Here is a 24255-nt window from a genome sequence, read left to right on the forward strand (position 1 = left end):
CAAAGGGAGGTGAAGTCATGGCCCGCTGAGGAGAAAAGGACTGTAAAGGGTATTCTGGCCCGGCTGCGGGGTACCTTTGACACACGTACCTCCGCTGAAATTAAAATGAGGTTCTATGGATGTAAGCAGCGGGCACAGGACAGCATCAGAGACTATGCCCTAAATCTGAAGGAAGCCTTGAGGGCCAATCAACAAGCTGACCCTGGCAGTGTGCAGGAAACGGATAAGCTGCTAACAGAACAATTCATAGAAGGTCTGCTGTCTAGCGCCCACAGGGCCCAACTGCGCCTCTTGTTCTTTCAGAACCCTGATCTGACCTTTGCCCAATTCAAGGACAGGGCCATAAAGGTGCTCCGTGAATCCACAACAAGTGGCGCTATAAACCCCCGGCGCCCTGCTCTCACCTACCACCAGGAGGCAGCGCCCTCCCCTATGGACTCTGTGGGGGCTGATGCACAGGCCCTGAACCAAGCCCCGTCGAAAGACCTGCACCACCAAGTCCAGGAGCTGACCTGGATCGTCGCGGCGTTGACCAGGACCGTCCAGTCGATACAAGTGGACCCATCAAGACCCATCGAGCTGGCTTCAAGTCCGGAGGATGTCCCGTGGCGTCGACAGAGGAGGATCCCGTCGTTCCGAGGGAGGCCCACAGACCGCTACGCAGAGGATGGACAGCCCATTTGCCGTCGATGCAACCAGCCCGGACACATTTCCAGGTACTGTAATTTAAAGGGGTCCAACCTGGGGCAGAGGGCCAACCCCCAGGCATAAGATCACCAGGCCCTTATAATTGGCGTGATAAGTACGTTGGGGGGCGCCCGGTTTTATCCATGGTGCTGGACGGTATCCCCATGAGCGCCTTGCTGGATACTGGGTCGCAAGTAACCACTATCCCTTATGTACTTTTTAAGCAGTATTGTACTGATGCTGATATCACACGGTATCCAGACAGTAACTTGAGCATCATCGCCAGTAATGGCTTACCCGTGCCGCAGATGGGGTTCAAGGAGATGACCATTAAGATTGGTAAAGTTGAACTGCCGGCACAGGGAGTAATTGTTGTCGACATTGACCGTCGTGAAAGTCACCCTAAAATAACTGTGGGTACTAACGTGATTGAAAATTGTCTTTCAGAGGTAATTGTAATTCTACAACAGGTGGCGGTGAATGCTAGTTCCAGCCAACAGAGAGTCCTCAACAAAGATATAAAAGCCCTGATGAGGCGGCAGCAGGTAGAACTGTCTGGTGGTGAGATCGGTAGCGTAAGACTGAGTGACCCATTCCCCATTTCCATGCCTCCCAAAAGTGAAATGATGATCTGGTGTCGGACTGCAATCGGGTTGAGAGGTAGAGACTACCAAGCCATGGTAGAACCCGTGTACTCAGACAGCAGGCCCACCATTTTGACAGCCCGTGGGGTGGTTGATGTCCGTCATGGGAGGGTGCCCGTCCGCATCCTCAACATTGGGGAGAGGGAAGTACACTTACCCAGGTACGCTACACTTGCCAAACTGTTTGTTGTCGAACACAAAGCTATCAGGGCCGTGGAACCCTTGCCGCCATCTCCTCAGGCGGAGGGTAATGGCTCCCAGAAACAAAAGGAGGACTGGTGCCAGAAACTCCACGTGGGTGCAGACTCCACTCCCCTGCACCAAAAACAAGGAGTCTACCGGGTGGTACAGGAGTACGAGAGAGTCTTTAGTAAGCACCCGCTAGACTTCGGCAGAGTAAAAGGGATAGAACACCATATCCCCACAGGGAGCCACCCACCAATAAAAGAGAGACACAGGCCTGTACCCCCTGCACATTATCAGAACGCCAAGGGTATGCTGCGGGAAATGAAAGAAGCTGGGGTCATTAGAGATAGCTGTAGCCCCTGGGCAGCCCCCCTGGTTCTGGGAAAAAAGAAAGACGGCACTATGAGAATGTGCGTAGACTATAGACAAATCAACCGTATCACCCATAAAGACGCGTACCCGCTGCCTAGAATAGAGGAGTCTTTAGCCGCACTAAAATCAGCTAACTTCTTTTCTACTTTGGACCTTACTAGCGGGTACTGGCAGGTTCCTGTGGCAGAGGCTGACAAGGAGAAGACCGCCTTCACCACCCCGATGGGACTGAGCGAGTTCAACTGTATGCCTTTCGGGCTCTGCAACGCACCAGGGACCTTCCAGCGGCTGATGGAATGCTGTCTAGGGCACCGAAACTTCGAGACGGTCCTCCTTTACCTGGACGACGTGATCGTCTATTCGAAAACCTACGAGGACCATCTAAAGCACCTGGCCGAGGTGTTCGAAGCCCTGGCAGGCTATGGCCTGAAGGTGAAACCATCGAAGTGTCACCTGCTGAAACCAAAGGTCCAGTACCTAGGGCACGTGGTAAGCGCGGAAGGAGTGGCCCCCGACCCTGACAAGGTCACAGCAATCAAAAGTTGGCCAAGCCCCTCGAACATCAAAGAGGTGAGACAGTTTCTCGGATTGGTAGGCTACTACCGAAGGTTCATCCCCGGGTTCACTAGGATGGCAGCTCCTATGCAGGACCTCCTAATCGGACAGTCTAAGTCTAGGAGCCAAAAGCCGCCCTTCAAGTGGGATAAACCGGAAGAGGAGTCCTTCCGCCAGTTGAAGATGGCCCTCATGGGGGATGAGATCCTGGCCTACCCTGATTATGGTCAGCCTTTTATTCTCCACATGGACGCCAGTAATGTGGGACTGGGAGCAGTACTGTCCCAAAACCAACAGGGCAGAGAAAGGGTGATCGCGTACGCCAGCCGGAAGCTGAGGCCCACCGAGAGGAACCCGGAGAATTACAGCTCCTTCAAGCTAGAATTCTTGGCGGTGGTGTGGGCCGTGACAGAACGCTTCAAGCATTACCTGGCCTCCGCAAAGTTCACCGTGTACACGGACAACAACCCGTTGACACACCTGGACAATGCAAGACTGGGTGCCCTAGAACAGCGGTGGATGGCCCGTCTCTCCAACTATGACTTCGTGATCAAGTACCGGGCCGGCAAAACCAATGCCAATGCTGACGCCCTATCGAGGATGCCTCACTTACCTGAAGGTGACGAAGACCCAGAAGAGCTGGAGGAGGTAGAACTCCCCGCGTTTCACCGGTATGGGGCCGCTCAATACTCCCACCGCGTGAAGGAGGAGGATCTAACAACCGTGATGATCAATCCCCTACCTCACCACAGCTGGGCCGAGACCCAAGATAGTGACCCTGCCATCCGCCTGGTGAAAGATCTGCTGACCCAGGAGGACGCCCGCATGGATCCGGATGCTCCAGAGGAAGCCAAGCAGCTGTGGAAGGAGAAGAGCAAGCTGTTCCTCTACGAAGGCAAGCTGTGCAGAAGGATTGTCAACCACCGGACGCACGAGCTGACCTGGCAAGTCGTGGTCCCAAGGCGGGATGCAGCTATGGTCCTGGGGGCTTACCATGACAGAGTGGGGCACTTCGGTTGGAAGAAACTGGAGTTCCTGCTAAGAGGACGGTTCTTTTGGGTCGGCATGAGAGGGGCTGTAGAGAAGTGGTGCAGAGACTGTGGCCCTTGTCACATAAGGAGGAAGGACCGTGCCAGCCAGAAGACACCCTTGAGGCCCATCGTCACCACGCAGCCTCTTGAGCTGGTAGCTCTAGACCACGTCAAGTTGGCTCCAAGCCGGTCAGGGTACATCTACGCCCTGACAATCGTTGACCACTATTCCCGTTTTCTCGTGGTGGTCCCGGTAAAGGACTTGACAGCCCAAACAGCGGCCAGAGCCTTCCAACAATACTTCTGCCGTCCACACGGGTATCCGGAACAGGTCCTGACAGACCAGGGTCCAGCGTTCGAGGCTGAAATCTTCCAAGAGTTCTGCAACCTCTATGGCTGTAAGAAGATTCGGACAACGCCTTACCACCCACAAACCAACGAGATGTGTGAGAAAATGAACAATATAGTCATTGACCTCCTGAAGACGTTGCCCCTGGAGGAACGCAGCCTGTGGCCAGAAAAACTGCCGGACCTGATAGACCTATACAACCATATCCCGGTGAATGCTACAAACTGCACCCCGGCTTACCTGATGCGAGCCAGACCAGGTAAGCTGCCCGTAGACCTGGAGATGGGAGTCCTAACGCCTGAGGACACCTCCCCGGATGCGGACTGGGATACGGAAAGGCAACTGCAGTACAAGAAGGTACAGGAGAGTGTGGAGAAGAGCCTGGCCCAGGTGAGAGAGAGGCAAGAAAAACTCTTCAACCAACATGCCCCTGCTGGTCCCCTGGAACCTGGTGAGCAGGTCCTGAAGCGGAAGAGAAGGCTACATAAGTTGGACGACCAGTGGGAAAGGGAACTCTACACCGTACTGCAGTCTGACCACGACAACCCAAAGGTGTGCGTGATCACCAAGGACGGAGGAGAAACCACTAGTACCGTCTCCAGAGACCACCTCAAAAGGTGCCCCGAGCAACTCCGTAGTGCAGAAGAGGATCAGAGTGACCTTGAACCCGCAGAGGACAAGGAAGAAATGATCAGCACCGTTCTCGGAGAGTTCCCTCAGTCCTGGACTCGAATAAATGATGCCATAGTGGTACCCGTCCTGCATTTCCTGCAACCGGCTCAGCAACAACCTACACCAGAGCCGGAAGGTGAAGAAGAGCAAGCAGTTCCAGAGGCGGAAGAGCCTGTACCAGCAGCCCAGGAGAATCAACCCTCTGCTGACAGTGAACCTGCCATGCTTGCGGTAAGCCAAAGGACCCGCAGACAGCTGCCTGCCCTACCTGTACATCCAGCTGGTAGCTGTACCCCTAACGCTAGTGGGGAAAGGCAGGTCGGTCCACCACCAGACAGTGGGTTAAGGAGGTCAACCAGGAGCACAAAGGGGCAGATACCCGCTCGCTGGAAAATATAGAGCGCGCTAAAATTGTAAATAACCCTGTTGCCAAATGTTGAATTGTTTGCCAAGTTACATGCATGATTGGTAATTCTGTGTTTCAGTTCCTTACAGTTGCCGTACAGACTCGAAGGTTATGGACTTTTTATAACCGGAATCTTGTATGGACTGCGTTCGGAGCCTAACCAAGGAATGAACTAAGACTGTGAAGGACTTGGGGTAGGACAGACCCCCACCTGGTTAAGGCTCCCCGTTGTATTGGTGATATGGACACCCGGTCACAGACCACACTGTGACCTTAAGAACTCAATTTGTGCGTCACTTTCCTGATAATGTTTTATGGTTATGCATGTTATTCTTTATTTACTGTTTAGTCCTGGAGTACTAAATTTCACTAGGGGGGAATGTGTCACCCTGGCCTGGATGCCACAAAATGTAATAAAGCTGTGTCTGAGAGCAAGGGGGAGGTTCTCTAGTCAGGGGAACATTAGCATGCAGTACCTCCTGTCTCAGGCCAGTAGGGGGAGCAGGCTGACCCTATAAAAGCTGGTGCTGGGGGCAGGGTTAGAGAGAACTGGACGAGCTGTCTCAGTACTGAGAAGTGTCCAGAGCAGAGAGGGACAGTTGTATTGCACCCTAAGAGGAAGTGTGGCAGGAGGAGAGCCACAAGCCAGAGACAAGAGGCGAAGTGAGCCTGTCTTAGCAGATAAAGGACTTAATTTACCAGACTTTGGTGTCTGAGGCTGGGAGGATTCCACATCCCACAGCAGATAACCAGTCCGCAGGGGACTGAATGTTCCTTGGCCTAAGAAACCTGGAGGCTCTGCCACAACAGAAGGGACCAGTAAAGCCGTACCAGGCCGGGAGCAGAAAGGAACCCACGTCGCAGGCCATACAGGCGAGAGTACACGGAAAGCTCGGAAACGTGGGCTGTTACCCTATAAGGAGGAGATAGCCAGAAGGAGCACAGAAAGCACGGTAGGCCTACACCCTCACCCTGACCAGGGCCAATTTCCCCATTGCTCTCAGACATCCAGGTCCCCTCCTAGCCGGGACTGTTTATGGGTCAGTTTACCTGTTTTAGTAAAGGCCCTGGACTGCAACCTGTTGTCTGTGTGCTCCTTCGCGCCTCCAGCACTACCGGTACTGGGACTCTCACCACCATCACTCCCACCATCCATTATACTGCCCTGGGGCCGCACTCTTCCCGTGGGGAGTCACACTACCCTAGCTGCACACCTCGTCAGCCCCAGCGGTCTGCATGCAGCGTCGGTTTCTAATAACCGCAATCCACGGGTGGCGTAGTCGGACATAATCATCAGCACATAACGGACTACCACTGGCCTGACCACCCTGAGCCACGGAACCGGGTTGCCACTACTACTCCCATCGTTCCCCTACTGCCCGGATCTGAGTGCCCCACGGTCCAGGGGGCGAGTCACATACATTACATTACTGACCCTGTACTGATCCTGAGTTACCTCCTGTATTATACTCCAGAGCTGCACTCACTATTCTGCTGGTGCAGTCACTGTGTTCATACATTACATTACTGATCCTGAGTTACATCCTGTATTATACTCCAGAGCTGCACTCACTATTCTGCTGGTGCAGTCACTGTGTACATACATTACATTACTGATCCTGTACTGATCCTCAGTTACATCCTGTATTATACTCCAGAGCTGCACTCACTATTCTGCTGGTGCAGTCACTGTGTACATACATTACATTACTGATCCTGTACGGATCCTGAGTTACATCCTGTATTATACTCCAGAGCTGCACTCACTATTCTACTGGTGCAGTGACTGTGTTCATACATTACATTACTGATCCTGAGTTACATGCTGTATTTTACTCCAGAGCTGCACTCACTATTCTGCTGGTGCAGTCACTGTGTACATACATTACATTACTGATCCTGTACTGATCCTGAGTTATATTGTGTATTATACTCCAGAGCTGCACTCACTATTCTGCTGGTGCAGTCACTGTGTACATACATTACATTACTGATCCTGTACTGATCATGAGTTACATCCTGTATTATACTCCAGAGCTGCACTCACTATTCTGCTGGTGCAGTCACTGTGTACATACATTACTGATCCTGTACGGATCCTGAGTTACATCCTGTATTATACACCAGAGCTGCACTCACTATTCTGCTGGTGCAGTCACTGTGTACATGCATTACAATACTGATCCTATACTGATCCAGAGTTATATCCTGTATTATACTCTAGAGCTGAACTCACTATTCTGCTGGTGCAGTCACTGTGTACATACATTACATTACTGATCCTGTACCGATCCTGAGTTACATCCTGTATTATACTCCAGAGCTGCACTCACTATTCTGCTGGTGCAGTCACTGTGTACATACATTACATTACTGATCCTGTACTGATCCTGAGTTACATCCTGTATTATACTCCAGAGCTGCACTCACTATTCTGCTGGTGCAGTCACTGTGTACATACATTACATTACTGATCCAGTACGGATCCTGAGTTACAACCTGTATTATACCCCAGAGCTGCACTCACTACTCTGCTGGTGCAGTCACTGTGTACATACATTACAATACTGATCTTGTACTGATCTTGAGTCACATCCAGTATTATCCTCCAGAGCTGCACTCACTATTCTGCTGGTGTGGTCACTGTGTACATACATTACATTACCGATCCTGTGTTACATCCTGTATTATACTCCAGAGCTGCACTCACTATTCTGCTGGTGTGGTCACTGTGTACATACAGTACAGGCCAAAAGTTTGGACACACCTTGTCATTTAAAAATTTTTCTGTATTTTCATTACTATGAAAATTGTACATTCACACTGAAGGCATCAAAACTATGAATTAACACATGTGGAATTATATACTTAACAAAAAAATGTGAAACTGCTGAAAATATGTCTTATATTCTAGGTTCTTCAAAGTAGCCACCTTTTGCTTTGATGACTGCTTTGCACACTCTTGGCATTCTCTTGATGAGCTTCAAGAGGTAGTCACCGGAAATGGTCTTCCAACAATCTTGAAGGAGTTCCCAGAGATGCTTAGCACTTGTTGGCCCTTTTGCCTTCACTCTGCGGTCCAGCTCACCCCAAACCATCTCGATTGGATTCAGGTCTGGTGACTGTGGAGGCCAGGTCATCTGGCGTAGCACCCCATCACTCGCCTTCTTGGTCAAATAGCCCTTACACAGCCTGGAGGTGTGTTTGGGGTCATTGTCCTGTTGAAAAATAAATGATGGTCCAACTAAACGCAAACCGGATGGAATAGCATGCCGCTGCAAGATGCTGTGGTAGCCATGCTGGTTCAGTATGCCTTCAATTTTGAATAAATCCCCAACAGTGTCACCAGCAAAGCCCCCCCACACCATCACACCTCCTCCTCCATGCTTCACGGTGGGAACCAGGCATGTAGAGTCCATCCGTTCACCTTTTCTGCGTCGCACAAAGACACGGTGGTTGGAACCAAAGATCTCATATTTGGACTCATCAGACCAAAGCACAGATTTCCACTGGTCTAATGTCTATTCCTTGTGTTCTTTAGCCCAAACAAGTCTCTTCTGCTTGTTGCCTGTCCTTAGCAGTGGTTTCCTAGCAGCTATTTTACCATGAAGGCCTGCTGCACAAAGTCTCCTCTTAACAGTTGTTGTAGAGATGTGTCTGCTGCTAGAACTCTGTGTGGCATTGACCTGGTCTCTAATCTGAGCTGCTGTTAACCTGCGATTTCTGGAGGCTGGTGACTCGGATAAACTTATCCTCAGAAGCAGAGGTGACTCTTGGTCTTCCTTTCCTGGGGCGGTCCTCATGTGAGCCAGTTTCTTTGTAGCGCTTGATGGTTTTTGCAACTGCACTTGGGGACACTTTCAAAGTTTGCCCAATTTTTCGGACTGACTGACCTTCATTTCTTAAAGTAATGATGGCCACTCGTGTTTCTTTACTTAGCTGCTTTTTTCTTACCATAATACAAATTCTAACAGTCTATTCAGTAGGACTATCAGCTGTGTATCCACCTGACTTCTGCACAACACAACTGATGGTCCCAACCCCATTTACAAGGCAAGAAAACCCACTTATTAAACCTGACAGGGCACACCTGTGAAGTGAAAACCATTTCCGTTGACTACCTCTTGAAGTTCATCAAGAGAATGCCAAGAGTGTGCAAAGCAGTCATCAAAGCAAAAGGTGGCTACTTTGAAGAACCTAGAATATAAGACATATTTTCAGTTGTTTCACACTTTTTTGTTAAGTATATAATTCCACATGTGTTAATTCATAGTTTTGATGCCTTCAGTATGAATGTACAATTTTCATGGTTATGAAAATACAGAAAAATCTTTAAATGAGAAGGTGTGTCCAAACTTTTGGTCTGTACTGTACATTACATTACTGATCCTGAGTTATATCCTGTATTATATTCCAGAGCTGCACTCACTATTCTGCTGGTGCAATCACTGTGTACATACATTACATTACTGATCCTGAGTTACATCCTGTATTATACTGCAGAGCTGCACTCACTATTCTGCTGGTGCAGTCACTGTGTACATACATTACATTACTGATCCTGAGTTATATCCTGTATTATACTCCAGAGCTGCACTCACTATTCTACTGGTGTGGTCACTGTGTACATACATTACATTACCGATCCTGTGTTACATCCTGTATTATACTCCAGAGCTGCACTCACTATTCTGCTGGTGCAGTCACTGTGTACATACATTACATTACTGATCCTGAGTTACATCCTGTATTATACTCCAGAGCTGCACTCACTATTCTGCTGGTGCAGTCACTGTGTACATACATTACATTACTGATCCTGAGTTACATCCTGTATTATACTCCAGAGCTGCACTCACTATTCTGCTGGTGCAGTCACTGTGTACATACATTACATTACTGATCCTGAGTTATATCCTGTATTATACTCCAGAGCTGCACTCACTTTTCCGCTGGTGCAGTCACTGTGTACGTACATTACATTACTGATCCTGAGTTACATCCTGTATTATACTCCAGAGCTGCACTCACTATTCTGCTGGTGCAGTCACTGTGTACATACATTACTGATCCTGAGCTACATCCTGTATTATACTCCAGAGCTGCACTCACTTTTCTGCTGGTGCAGTCACTGTGTACATACATTACATTACTGATCCTGAGTTACATCCTGTATTATACTCCAGCGCTGCACTCACTATTCTGCTGGTGCAGTCACTGTGCACATACATTACATTACTGATCCTGTACTGATCTTGAGTTACATCCTGTATTATACTCCAGAGCTGCACTCACTATTCTGCTGGTGCAGTCACTGTGTACATACATTACTGATCCTGAGTTACATCCTGTATTATACTCCAGAGCTGCACTCACTATTCTGCTGATGCAGTCACTGTGTACATACATTACATTACTGATCCTCTACTGATCCTGAGTTACATCCTGTATTATACTCCAGAGCTGCACTCACTATTCTGCTGGTGCAGTCACTGTGTACATACATTACATTACTGATCCTGTACTGATCCTGAGTTACATTGTGTATTATACTCCAGAGCTGCACTCACTATTCTGCTGGTGCAGTCACTGTGTACATACATTACATTACTGATCCTGTACTGATCCTGAGTTACATCCTGTATTATACTCCAGAGCTGCACTCACTATTCTGCTGGTGCAGTCACTGTGTACATACATTACATTACTGATCCTGATTTACCTCCTGTATTATACTCCAGAGCTGCACTCACTATTCTGATGGAGCAGTCACTGTGTACATACATTACATTTATGATCCTGAGTTATATCCTGTATTATACTCCAGAGCTGCACTCACTTTTCTGCTGGTGCAGTCACTGTGTACATACATTACATTACTGATCCTGAGTTACATCCTGTATTATACTCCAGAGCTGCACTCACTATTCTGCTGGTGCAGTCACTGTGCACATACATTACATTACTGATCCTGAGTTACATCCTGTATTATACTCCAGAGCTGCACTCACTATTCTGCTGATGCAGTCACTGTGTACATACATTACATTACTGATCCTGTACTGATCCTGAGTTACATCCTGTATTATACTCCAGAGCTGCACTCACTATTCTGCTTGTGCAGTCACTGTGTACATACATTACATTACTGATCCTGATTTACCTCCTGTATTATACTCCAGAGCTGCACTCACTATTCTGCTGGTGCAGTCACTGTGTACATACATTACATTATTGATCCTGAGTTATATCCTGTATTATACTCCAGAGCTGCACTCACTTTTCTGCTGGTGCAGTCACTGTGTATATACATTACTGATCCTGAGTTACATCCTGTATTATACTCCAGAGCTGCACTCACTTTTCTGCTGGTGCAGTCACTGTGTACATACATTACTGATCCTGAGTTACATCCTGTATTATACTCCAGAGCTGCACTCACTATTCTGCTGATGCAGTCACTGTGTACATACATTACATTACTGATCCTCTACTGATCCTGAGTTACATCCTGTATTATACTCCAGAGCTGCACTCACTATTCTGCTGGTGCAGTCACTGTGTACATACATTACATTACTGATCCTGTACTGATCCTGAGTTACATTGTGTATTATACTCCAGAGCTGCACTCACTATTCTGCTGGTGCAGTCACTGTGTACATACATTACATTACTGATCCTGTACTGATCCTGAGTTACATCCTGTATTATACTCCAGAGCTGCACTCACTATTCTGCTGGTGCAGTCACTGTGTACATACATTACATTACTGATCCTGATTTACCTCCTGTATTATACTCCAGAGCTGCACTCACTATTCTGATGGAGCAGTCACTGTGTACATACATTACATTTATGATCCTGAGTTATATCCTGTATTATACTCCAGAGCTGCACTCACTTTTCTGCTGGTGCAGTCACTGTGTACATACATTACATTACTGATCCTGAGTTACATCCTGTATTATACTCCAGAGCTGCACTCACTATTCTGCTGGTGCAGTCACTGTGCACATACATTACATTACTGATCCTGAGTTACATCCTGTATTATACTCCAGAGCTGCACTCACTATTCTGCTGATGCAGTCACTGTGTACATACATTACATTACTGATCCTGTACTGATCCTGAGTTACATCCTGTATTATACTCCAGAGCTGCACTCACTATTCTGCTTGTGCAGTCACTGTGTACATACATTACATTACTGATCCTGATTTACCTCCTGTATTATACTCCAGAGCTGCACTCACTATTCTGCTGGTGCAGTCACTGTGTACATACATTACATTATTGATCCTGAGTTATATCCTGTATTATACTCCAGAGCTGCACTCACTTTTCTGCTGGTGCAGTCACTGTGTATATACATTATATTACTGATCCTGAGTTACATCCTGTATTATACTCCAGAGCTGCACTCACTATTCTGCTGGTGCAGTCACTGTGTACATACATTACATTACTGATCCTGAGTTACATTCCGTATTATACTCCAGAGCTGCGCTCACTATTCTGCTGGTGCAGTCACTGTGTACATACATTACATTACTGATCCTGTACTGGTCCTGAGTTACATCCTGTATTATTCTCCAGAGCTGCACTCACTATTCTGCTGGTGCAGTCACTGTGTACATGCATTACATTACTGATCCTGAGTTACATCCTGTATTATACTCCAGAGCTGCACTCACTATTCTGCTGGTGCAGTCACTGTGCACATACATTACATTACTGATCCTGTACTGATCCTGAGTTACATCCTGTATTATTCTCCAGAGCTGCACTCACTATTCTGCTGGTGCAGTCACTGTGTACATACATTACATTACTGATCCGGAGATATATCCTGTATTATACTCCAGAGCTGCACTCACTATTCTGCTTGTGCAGTCACTGTGTACATACATTACATTACTGATCCTGAGTTACCTCCTGTATTATACTCCAGAGCTGCACTCACTATTCTGCTGGTGCAGTCACTGTGCACATACATTACATTACTGATCCTGAGTTACATCCTGTATTATACTCCAGAGCTGCACTCACTATTCTGCTGGTGCAGTCACTGTGTACATACATTACATTACTGATCCTGAGTTACATCCTGTATTATACTCCAGAGCTGCACTCACTATTCTGCTGGTGCAGTCACTGTGTACATACATTACATTACGGATCCTGAGTTACATCCTGTATTATACTCCAGAGCTGCACTCACTATTCTGCTGGTGCAGTCACTGTGCACATACATTACATTACTGATCCTGAGTTACATCCTGTATTATTCTGCAGAGCTGCACTCACTATTCTGCTGGTGCAGTCACTGTGTACATACATTACATTACTGATCCGGAGTTATATCCTGTATTATACTCCAGAGCTGCACTCACTATTGTGCTTGTGCAGTCACTGTGTACATACATTACATTACTGATCCTGAGTTCCATCCTGTATTATACTCCAGAGCTGCACTCACTATTCTGCTGGTGCAGTCACTGTGCACATACATTACATTACTGATCCTGAGTTACATCCTGTATTATTCTCCAGAGCTGCACTCACTATTCTGCTGGTGCAGTCACTGTGTACATACATTACATTACTGATCCTGAGTTATATCCTGTATTATACTCCAGAGCTGCACTCACTTTTCCGCTGGTGCAGTCACTGTGTACGTACATTACATTACTGATCCTGAGTTACATCCTGTATTATACTCCAGAGCTGCACTCACTATTCTGCTGGTGCAGTCACTGTGTACATACATTACTGATCCTGAGCTACATCCTGTATTATACTCCAGAGCTGCACTCACTTTTCTGCTGGTGCAGTCACTGTGTACATACATTACATTACTGATCCTGAGTTACATCCTGTATTATACTCCAGCGCTGCACTCACTATTCTGCTGGTGCAGTCACTGTGCACATACATTACATTACTGATCCTGTACTGATCTTGAGTTACATCCTGTATTATACTCCAGAGCTGCACTCACTATTCTGCTGGTGCAGTCACTGTGTACATACATTACTGATCCTGAGTTACATCCTGTATTATACTCCAGAGCTGCACTCACTATTCTGCTGATGCAGTCACTGTGTACATACATTACATTACTGATCCTCTACTGATCCTGAGTTACATCCTGTATTATACTCCAGAGCTGCACTCACTATTCTGCTGGTGCAGTCACTGTGTACATACATTACATTACTGATCCTGTACTGATCCTGAGTTACATTGTGTATTATACTCCAGAGCTGCACTCACTATTCTGCTGGTGCAGTCACTGTGTACATACATTACATTACTGATCCTGTACTGATCCTGAGTTACATCCTGTATTATACTCCAGAGCTGCACTCACTATTCTGCTGGTGCAGTCACTGTGTACATACATTACATTACTGATCCTGATTTACCTCCTGTATTATACTCCAGAGCTGCACTCACTATTCTGCTGGAGCAGTCACTGTGTACATACATTACATTTATGATCCTGAGTTATATCCTGTATTATACTCCAGAGCTGCACTCACTATTCTGCTGGTGCAGTCACTGTGTACATACATTACATTACTGATCCTGAGTTACATCCTGTATTATACTCCAGAGCTGCACTCACTATTCTGCTGGTGCAGTCACTGTGCACATACATTACATTACTGATCCTGAGTTACATCCTGTATTATACTCCAGAGCTGCACTCACTATTCTGCTGATGCAGTCACTGTGTACATACATTACATTACTGATCCTGTACTGATCCTGAGTTACATCCTGTATTATACTCCAGAGCTGCACTCACTATTCTGCTTGTGCAGTCACTGTGTACATACATTACATTACTGATCCTGATTTACCTCCTGTATTATACTCCAGAGCTGCACTCACTATTCTGCTGGTGCAGTCACTGTGTACATACATTACATTACTGATCCTGAGTTATATCCTGTATTATACTCCAGAGCTGCACTCACTTTTCTGCTGGTGCAGTCACTGTGTATATGCATTATATTACTGATCCTGAGTTACATCCTGTATTATACTCCAGAGCTGCACTCACTATTCTGCTGGTGCAGTCACTGTGTACATACATTACATTACTGATCCCGTACTGATCCTGAGTTACATCCTGTATTATTCTCCAGAGCTGCACTCACTATTCTGCTGGTGCAGTCACTGTGTACATACATTACATTACTGATCCTGAGTTACATCCTGTATTATACTCCAGAGCTGCACTCACTATTCTGCTGGTGCAGTCACTGTGCACATACATTACATTACTGATCCTGTACTGATCCTGAGTTACATCCTGTATTATTCTCCAGAGCTGCACTCACTATTCTGCTGGTGCAGTCACTGTGTACATACATTACATTACTGATCCAGAGTTATATCCTGTATTATACTCCAGAGCTGCACTCACTATTCTGCTTGTGCAGTCACTGTGTACATACATTACATTACTGATCCTGTACTGATCCTGAGTTACATCCTGTATTATACTCCAGAGCTGCACTCACTATTCTGCTGGTGCAGTCACTGTGTACATACATTACATTACTGATCCTGAGTTCCATCCTGTATTATACTCCAGAGCTGCACTCACTATTCTGCTGGTGCAGTCACTGTGTACATACATTACATTACTGATCCTGAGTTACATCCTGTATTATACTCCAGAGCTGCACTCACTATTCTGCTGGTGCAGTCACTGTGTACATATATTACATTACTGATCCGGAGTTACCTCCTGTATTATACTCCAGAGCTGCACTCACTATTCTGCTGCTGCAGTCACTGTGTACATACATTACATTACTGATCCTGAGTTACATCCTGTATTATACTCCGGAGCTGCACTCACTATTCTGCTGCTGCAGTCACTGTCACATTGTGTTGTGCCTTCCCTACCTGAGTTCTACAGTGTAACCAGGCGACACCTGGATGCTCCATTCACAGTGCGCATTGAACGGGTAGCTCTCCATCATGATCTCTCCGTGGCAGGCTTTTATCACCTCCCCACATCCTGTGGAAGAAGAAAATAGTAACTGAACCTATTATAGTGTAAAAAAAACAAAAACAAAACAAAACAGTGTCCATCACAATTAACCAATTAAACCCCAATCTCCCTTTCTGTTTATTGTTTAGTGCTATTTCCACAATCAGGTTGTGTCAGTGCTCCCTCTTCTGGCCACACTGAGGTATTGCTGTCTGCATTTACAAGTCTGTGCAGTTAATAAAAGCATAAAAGAAAAATAAAGACCAAAATTGTGAATTTGTTAAGTGATGAACGATCGCTCTAATTCTTTGCGATTGAGAGGTCGCTAACGTGAAAATCATAAACTGCGCCTTCCAATAACGTAAGTATACATCGCTCCTATTTAATCAGCTGTGTCATTTCCAGCAATGAAGGAGTTAAGGGCCTTCCCATTTTTTTCCCATTCTCATCTCCTGCTGCTAAAATTAAATAGTTGCTGTTGTGGAATTTATTTATTTTTTTGGGCTGTTGTCATGGTAACCGCTGCCACTTTATAGGAGCTGCTGCCTTTTACCTCGCTGCATTTTACTAAACCCCTGAGTGTGAGGTTAACGTCGCAGTTCACAAAGGGTTTTTTTTTTTTCTATAAATAACCCCGAAACCCAAAAATATGCAACGAAGGCGAATTCCGGACTCTCCCCTGGTGATAGCGCCCCTCGGTGTTTGCTCATTACACTCGGTTTCCCAGGGAACTGACAGCAGAAATGTGACATCTGCGCTGCAGCGGACGGATCCGCCGTCTTCACCGCCACCAAAGTTCATTTACACGGCTGCAAAAAACGGGCATACGGCGGCACAGATGCCCGTGAGCGGAGCTCTGCGGCTATTTTTAAATTGGGTTCGTAGACGGACGTTATGGCTGATGTGCCGTGAACCCAACGCGTTTCACTACTTGGAGTAGAATTTTGCTTGAGCGTTTACAACAATGAAAAATGTTGCAAAATGTGCACAAAATTTTGGCACCAACGCAATGATAAATGTCCTTGCAACATCCACCTCCATAGATGGTGCCTTGGGTACAGCGGGACAAGCTGGAAGAGAAGACTCCAAGATGATGGCGCTGGGGAAGCATGCGCTCCCACTGATCTAGCAGGTTTTAACCCAACCCACCAACGGAGCCAACGCGTTTCAGTACATACAATTTGGAGAAGTGTACGCTAATATGGATTGGCTTAGTGCCGCTCAATCCACCAGCTGACAACGCGTTTCAGTACATACAATTTGGAGAAGTGACGCTTACATGGACTGGCTTAGTGTCGCTCAATCCACCAGCTGACCCAATGCATTTCGGTACATACAGTTTGTAGAAGTGTACGCTTACATGGATTGGCTTAGTGCCGCTCGATCCACCAGCTGACGCAACGTGTTTCGGTACATACAATTTGGAGAAGTGTACGCTTACATGGATTGGCTTAGTGCCACTCGATCCACCTGCTGACCCAACGCGTTTCGGTACATACAATTTGTAGAAGTGTACGCTTACATGGATAGGCTTAGTGCCGCTGAATCCACCAGCTGATCCAACGCATTTCAGTACATACAATTTGGAGAAGTGTACGCTTACATGGATTGGCTTAGTGCCGCTCGATCCACCAGCTGACGCAACGTGTTTCGGTACATACAATTTGGAGAAGTGTACGCTTACATGGATTGGCTTAGTGCCGCTCAATCCACCAACTGACCCAACGCGTTTCGGTACATACAATTTGGAGAAGTGTACGCTTACATGGATTGGCTTAGTGCCGCTCGATCCACCAACTGACCCAACGCGTTTCGGTACATACAATTTGGAGAAGTGTACGCTTACATGGATTGGCTTAGTGCCACTCGATCCATCAGCTGATCCAACGCGTTTCGGTACATACAATTTGGAGAAGTGTACTCTTACATGGATTGGCTTAGTGCCGCTCGATCCACCAGCTGACCCAACGCGTTTCGGTACATACAATTTGTAGAAGTGTACGCTAATATGGATTGGCTTAGTGCCGCTCAATCCTCCAGCTGACCCAACGCGTTTAGTTTCGGTACATACAATTTGTAGAAGTGTACGCTAATATGGATTGGCTTAGTGCCGCTCAATCCACCAGCTGACCCAACACGTTTCAGTACATACAATTTGGAGAAGTGTACGCTAATATGGATTGGCTTAGTGTCGCTCAATCCACCAGCTGACCCAAAGCATTTCAGTACATACAATTTGGAGAAGTGTACGCTTACATGGATTGGCTTAGTGTCGCTCAATCCACCAGCTGACCCAAAGCGTTTCAATACATACAATTTGGAGAAGTGTACGCTAATATGGATTGGCTTAGTGTCGCTCGATCCACCAGCTGACGCAACGCGTTTCAGTACATACAATTTGGAGAAGTGTACGCTTACATGGATTGGCTTAGTGCCGCTCAATCCACCAGCTGACCCAACGCGTTTCAGTACGTACAATTTGTAGAAGTGTACGCTAATATGGATTGGCTTAGTGCCGTTCAATCCACCAGCTGACCCAACACGTTTCGGTACATACAATTTGGAGAAGTGTACGCTTACATGGATTGGCGTAGTGCCGCTCGATCCACCAGCTGACCCAACGCGTTTCGGTACATACAATTTGGAGAAGTGTAAGCTTACATGGATTGGCTTAGTGCCGCTCAATCCACCAGCTGACCTAACGCGTTTCAGTACGTACAATTTGTAGAAGTGTACGCTAATATGGATTGGCTTAGTGCCGCTCAATCCACCAGCTGACCCAACACGTTTCGGTACATACAATTTGGAGAAGTGCACGCTAATATGGATTGGCTTAGTGCCGCTCAATCCACCAGCTGACCCAACTAGTTTCGGTACATACAATTTGGAGAAGTGTACGCTAATATGGATTGGCTTAGTGCCGCTTGATCCACCAGCTGACCCAACGCGTTTCAGTATATACAATTTTTAAAGCCATAGTACTGAGAGCATGATGAAAGCTAGATAGCACAACAGTGTCTGGCAGAGATGTAGTGGTGGAAAAGCTCCTCATAGATGGTACTCTGGGAACAGTGGGACATCATGCAAAAGAGGAATGTCAACTGAGGGCACTCAAGAAGTGTGTGCCCATTGATCGAGTGGCACTAGCCAATCCACCAGCTGACCCAACGCATTTAAGTATATACAACTTTTAAAGCTATAGTGCTGAGAGCATGATGAAAACTAGATAGCATGACAGTGTGTGGCAGAGATGTAGTGGTGAAAGAGTCCCTCCTAGAGGATACCCCGGGGACAGTGGGACATCCTGCAAGAGAGGAATGCCAACTGGAGACACTGGAGAAGTGTGCGCCCATTGATCGAGTGGCACTAAGCCAATGCCCCAACTGAACCAACGCGTTTTAGTATATGCAATTTTTAAAGCCTTAATGCTGAGAGCATGATGAAAACTAGATAGCATGGCAAGCTCTGGCAGGGATGAAGTGGTGGAAAAGCAAATCCACCAGCTGACTCTCTTCCTTGGAACGAGCAAACCCGACAGGCTTGAGAGTGCAAGGTTAGAGGGGCCAAATCCGAGGAAGAGAATTAGTTGGCGGGCTGGCTTAGTGCCGCTCGATTTAAAGGAGCAAAAACTTCTCCGGTGCCCTCAGTTTGGTATCCCTCTCTTGCAGGTTGTTCCACTGTACAAGGGGGATCCTTTTAGGGGAAGCTCTTCCGCCACCACATTTCTGCCAGAGACTGTTTTGATTTCTCATTTTCAACGTGCTCTCAAAAGTGGCGCCTAAAAGTGCATGCACAGAAACGCGTTGGGTCAGATGGTGGATTGGGTTAGAGCCTCTCGGTCAATGGGAGTACATGCTTCCTCAGTGCCTACAATTTGGGATCCCTCTCTTACAGCTTGTGCCTCTGTAGCCAAAGTTGATTAGCGTTGTAAGAGGGGTCTCACACTTTTTACAGCGTGGATATATTGGGGGAAATTTAGCATTCCATTTGTGCGGAAAAAAAAAATGTGCGCAAATTGCAACATTCAATTGTCGTTCGTGCAGCCGTCATTTATCAACGGGCCTTTTTTTCCACAGAGAGGACATCTATGTTACAAATAGTTAGAGGACTCTGGTAGTCCAGGAGTTTTGCTATGGACAACCCCTTTAAATCCCAGCATACTTAAACTGCATACTTGGCTAATTCTTGCTCCAAGAGATATAGACTTGGAGCATCGTTGGCAAAAGCCATGCGCCTTCATACACTTTGCCCAGCCCCTGAGGAGTATCCTGGTGTCACACACAAGAAATCTCCTGGAAGCTCTCGTTTACTGGAGGTTTCAAGTAGATTTTGGAGGAACCCAGGAAGATTTACCAACTCTCTCCTTTTTTTCTGAGAGTCTCTTGAACATTTTAGGAGAGAAGGCAAGTGTGACTTAAAGGGGTCTCCAGAACTCAAATCTGGTGGCCTTTGTCAGATCGGATCGATCAATAAGGCTCGACTCCTAGCGCCCCTGCCTGTCAGTTGAATGAAGGGGCTGTGGTATAGATTACCTGTAACCGCAATCACCAAACAGTGTGTATAAGAGGTATAAGCGCTCCTAAGAAATCTTAGGAAGTAGAATTCCCCTTTAAGGCCAAACTTCCATCAGGGGGTTAATAGAATGTTCCGACTCTTTGTTTCCTTCAATAAACTTGCTCTTTTCTGTATCTCATGGCAAAGTGACAGCTATTTACTTAAATGCCCAGAGAAGTGCCAGTGTGAACAGACGGGCAGATGCAGGAACAGTCCCAGGAACAGAACATCCCAGTCCTCCTCTCATCCCACGCCAGCACATGGAGTACAGACTAACCAGTGGCCTGATCAAGGATAATTAGCAGTTAGAATGTACGGCAATTAAAAAAATCCTTCTGGTCGACCAAGATGGAGAAAAAGTTTAATTAATTAGCTGCAATAATACAAGCCTGCAGATAAAGTGCTTCATGTTTTAAAGAGGAGTGGGCACAGGAGGGTTGAATCAACAGGGGGGTTGTGGGTATTGGGTTGACTCTCGGTTCCTGAGCTTTTTTAACTATTTTATAATGATGTTATTATCCTAACCCTAACCCAAACCCTAATTCTAGCCTTAAATTTAACCTTAACACCAGCACTAACCCTAGCCCTAACTTTAACTTTAGTCCTAACTCTAACTCTAGCCCTAAATCTAACCGCAGCCCTAGCCCTAACCATAGCCCCAGCCCTAACCTTAGCCCTAGCCCAAGCCCTAACTCTATCCTTATCACTAGCCCTTACTCTAACCCTAGTGCCAGCCATAACCCTAACTCTAACCCTAGTCCCAGCTATAAACCTAGTCCTAACCAGAGCCCTAACTCTAACCTTAGCCTCAGCCCTAACCCAAGCCCCAACTCTATCCTTATCCCTAGCCCTAAATCTAACCCTAGCCCCAGCCATAACCCTAACTCTAACCCTAGTCCCAGCCATAACCCTAGTTCTAACCAAAGCCCCTGCTCTAACTGTAGCCCTAGCCCTAACCCAAGCCCCAGCTCTAACCTTAGCCCTAGCCCTAACCCAAGCCCTAACTCTATCTTTATCCCTAGTCCTAACTCTAACCCTAGCCCCAGCCATAACCCTAGTCCTAGCCATAGACCTAACTCTAACCTTAGCCCCAGCCCTAACTCTATCCTTATTTCTAGCCCTAACCATAGCCCTGAATCTAACCCTAGTCCCAGCCATAACCCTAGTCCTAACCATAGCCCCAACTCTAACCTTAGCCCTAGCCCTAACCCAAGCCCCGGCTCTAATCTTAGCCCTAGCCCAAACCATAGCCCTAACTCTATTGTTATACCTAGCCTTAACAATAGCTCTAACTCTAACCCTAGTCCAACCATAAACCTAACCCTAGTCCCAGCCATAACCCTAGTCCTAACCATAGCCCTAACTCTAACCTTATCCCCTGCCCTAACCATAGCCCTAACTCTAACCCTAGTCCCAGCCATAACCCTAACTCTAACTCTAGTCCCAGCCACAAGTCTAGTCCTAACCATAGCCCTTACTCTAACCCTAATCCCAGCCATAACCCTAACTCTAACCCTAGTGCCAGCCATAAACCTAGTCCTAACCAGAGCCCTAACTCTAACCTTAACCCCAGCCCTAACCCAAGCCCCAACTCTATCCTTATCCCTAGCCCTAAATGTCACCCTAGCCCCAGACATAACCCTAACTCTAACCCTAGTCCCAGCCATAACCCTAGTTCTAACCAAAGCCCAAGCTCTAACTGTAGCCCAAACCCTAACCCAAGCCCCAGCTCTAACCTTAGCCCTAGCCCTAACCAAAGCCCTAACTCTATCTTTATCCCTAGCCCTAACTCTAACCCTAGTCCCAGCCATAACCCTAGTCCTAGCCATAGACCTAACTCTAACCTTAGCCCCAGCCCTAAGCCAAGCCCTAACTCTATCCTTATTCCTAGCCCTAACCATAGCCCTGAATCTAACCCTAGTCCCAGCCATAACCCTAGTCCTAACCATAGCCCCATCTCTAACCTTAGCCCTAGCCCTAACCCAAGCCCCATCTCTAATCTTAGCCCTAGCCCAAACCATAGCCCTAACTCTATCGTTATACCTAGCCCTAACAATAGCTCTAACTCTAACCCTAGTCCAACCATAACCCTAACACTAGTCCCAGTCATAACCCTAGTCCTAACCATAGCCCTAACTCTAACCTTATCCCCTGCCCTAACCATAGCCCTAACTCTAACCCTAGTCCCAGCCATAAGTCTAGCCCTAACCATAGCCCTAACTCTAACCCTAGTCCCAGCCCTAACCATAGTTAGTGTTAGAAAAAGAGTGAAAAAAATGTAGAATTTATTAAAAATGTTATTACACTTTTATAAATTTGAGACAGCTTTACCAGCAAGTCTATAATCTCACAGAATTACAAGTGACAGGAGAGACATAGAGCTGCAGGAGAGCACAGTGCTGCACATGTGCAGTGCACGAAAATCTAATAATAAGAGCAAACAGAAAAAAAACATCATATAAACATCACTGGGGATTGTAGCAATGAATATGTGGTCATGTTTTCTTTTGGTATCTTGTAACCCCCTCACCCTTCCCCCTAATATGTATTCCATACAACTGGTCAAGTAGAGGTTACTTACTCATGCAGTCTCCACCATACCAGCCAACCCGACAGTCAGAGCAGTATCGGCCCTTCACGTAAAAGTCGTCCAGCGAACCGCCCCACGATCCATTGTTACAGGACTTACAGTTATCAAATATAGAGCATCCTGGAAAAAGTGGAGGCAAAACTATAGCAGTTATATTCTTGTACATAGGGGGAGTATTATAGTAGTTATATTCTTGTACATAGCGGGCAGTATTATAGTAGTAATATTCTTGTACATAGGAGCAGTATTATAGTAGTTATGTTCTTGTACATAGGGGACAGTATTATAGTAGTTATATTCTTGTACATAGGGGCAGCATTATAGTAGTTATATTCTTGTACATAGGAGCAGTATTATAGTAGTTATATTCTTGTACATAGCGGGCAGTATTATAGTAGTAATATTCTTGTACATAGGAGCAGTATTATAGTAGTTATGTTCTTGTACATAGGGGACAGTATTATAGTAGTTATATTCTTGTACATAGGGGCAGCATTATAGTAGTTATATTCTTGTACATAGGAGCAGTATTATAGTAGTTATATTCTTGTACATAGGGGCAGTATTATAGTAGTTATATTCTTGTACATAGGGGGCAGTATTATAGTAGTTATATTCTTGTACATAGGGGACAGTATTATAGTAGTTATATTCTTGTACATAGGGGCAGTATTATAGTAGTTATGTTCTTGTACATAGGAGCAGTATTATAGTAGTTATGCTCTTGTACATAGGAGACAGTATTATAGTAGTTATATTCTTGTACATAGGAGCAGTATTATAGTAGTTATATTCTTGTACATAGGGAGCAGTATTAAAGTAGTTATATTCTTGTACATAGGGAGCAGTATTATAGTAGTTATGTTCTTGTACATAGGAGACAGTATTATAGTAGTTATATTCTTGTACATAGGAGCAGTATTATAGTAGTTATATTCTTGTAAATAGGGGGCAGTATTATAGTAGTTATATTCTTGTACATAGAGGCAGTATTATAGCAGTTATATTCTTGTACATAGGAGCAGTATTATAGTAGTTATATTCTTATACATAGGGGTAGTATTATAGTAGTTATATTCTTGTACATAGGGGGCAGTATTATAGTAGTTATATTCTTGTACATAGGGAGCAGTATTAAAGTAGTTATATTCTTGTACATAGGGGACAGTATTATAGTAGTTATATTCT

At 46.0% G+C, this 24255-nt stretch overlaps 1 protein-coding gene across 1 annotated transcript in view; it reads right to left on the reverse strand.

Moving 5' to 3' along the window:
• PAMR1 (peptidase domain containing associated with muscle regeneration 1) overlaps positions 1–24255 on the reverse strand; it is a 117229-nt gene that overhangs the window by 83272 nt on the left and 9702 nt on the right. Inside the window, exons 3-4 of the mRNA XM_073658136.1 lie at positions 23059–23187; positions 15836–15950 (exon numbers count right to left, since the gene is read on the reverse strand). Of these exons, the coding sequence (XP_073514237.1) occupies positions 15836–15950; positions 23059–23187 (244 nt within the window). The remainder of the gene's footprint in view (positions 1–15835; positions 15951–23058; positions 23188–24255) is intronic.

Source organism: Phyllobates terribilis, unplaced genomic scaffold (genome assembly GCF_046119375.1).
Source record: "Phyllobates terribilis strain yellow unplaced genomic scaffold, ASM4611937v1 Scaffold_13__5_contigs__length_258822181, whole genome shotgun sequence".
NCBI classification, from domain to species: Eukaryota; Metazoa; Chordata; class Amphibia; order Anura; family Dendrobatidae; genus Phyllobates; species Phyllobates terribilis.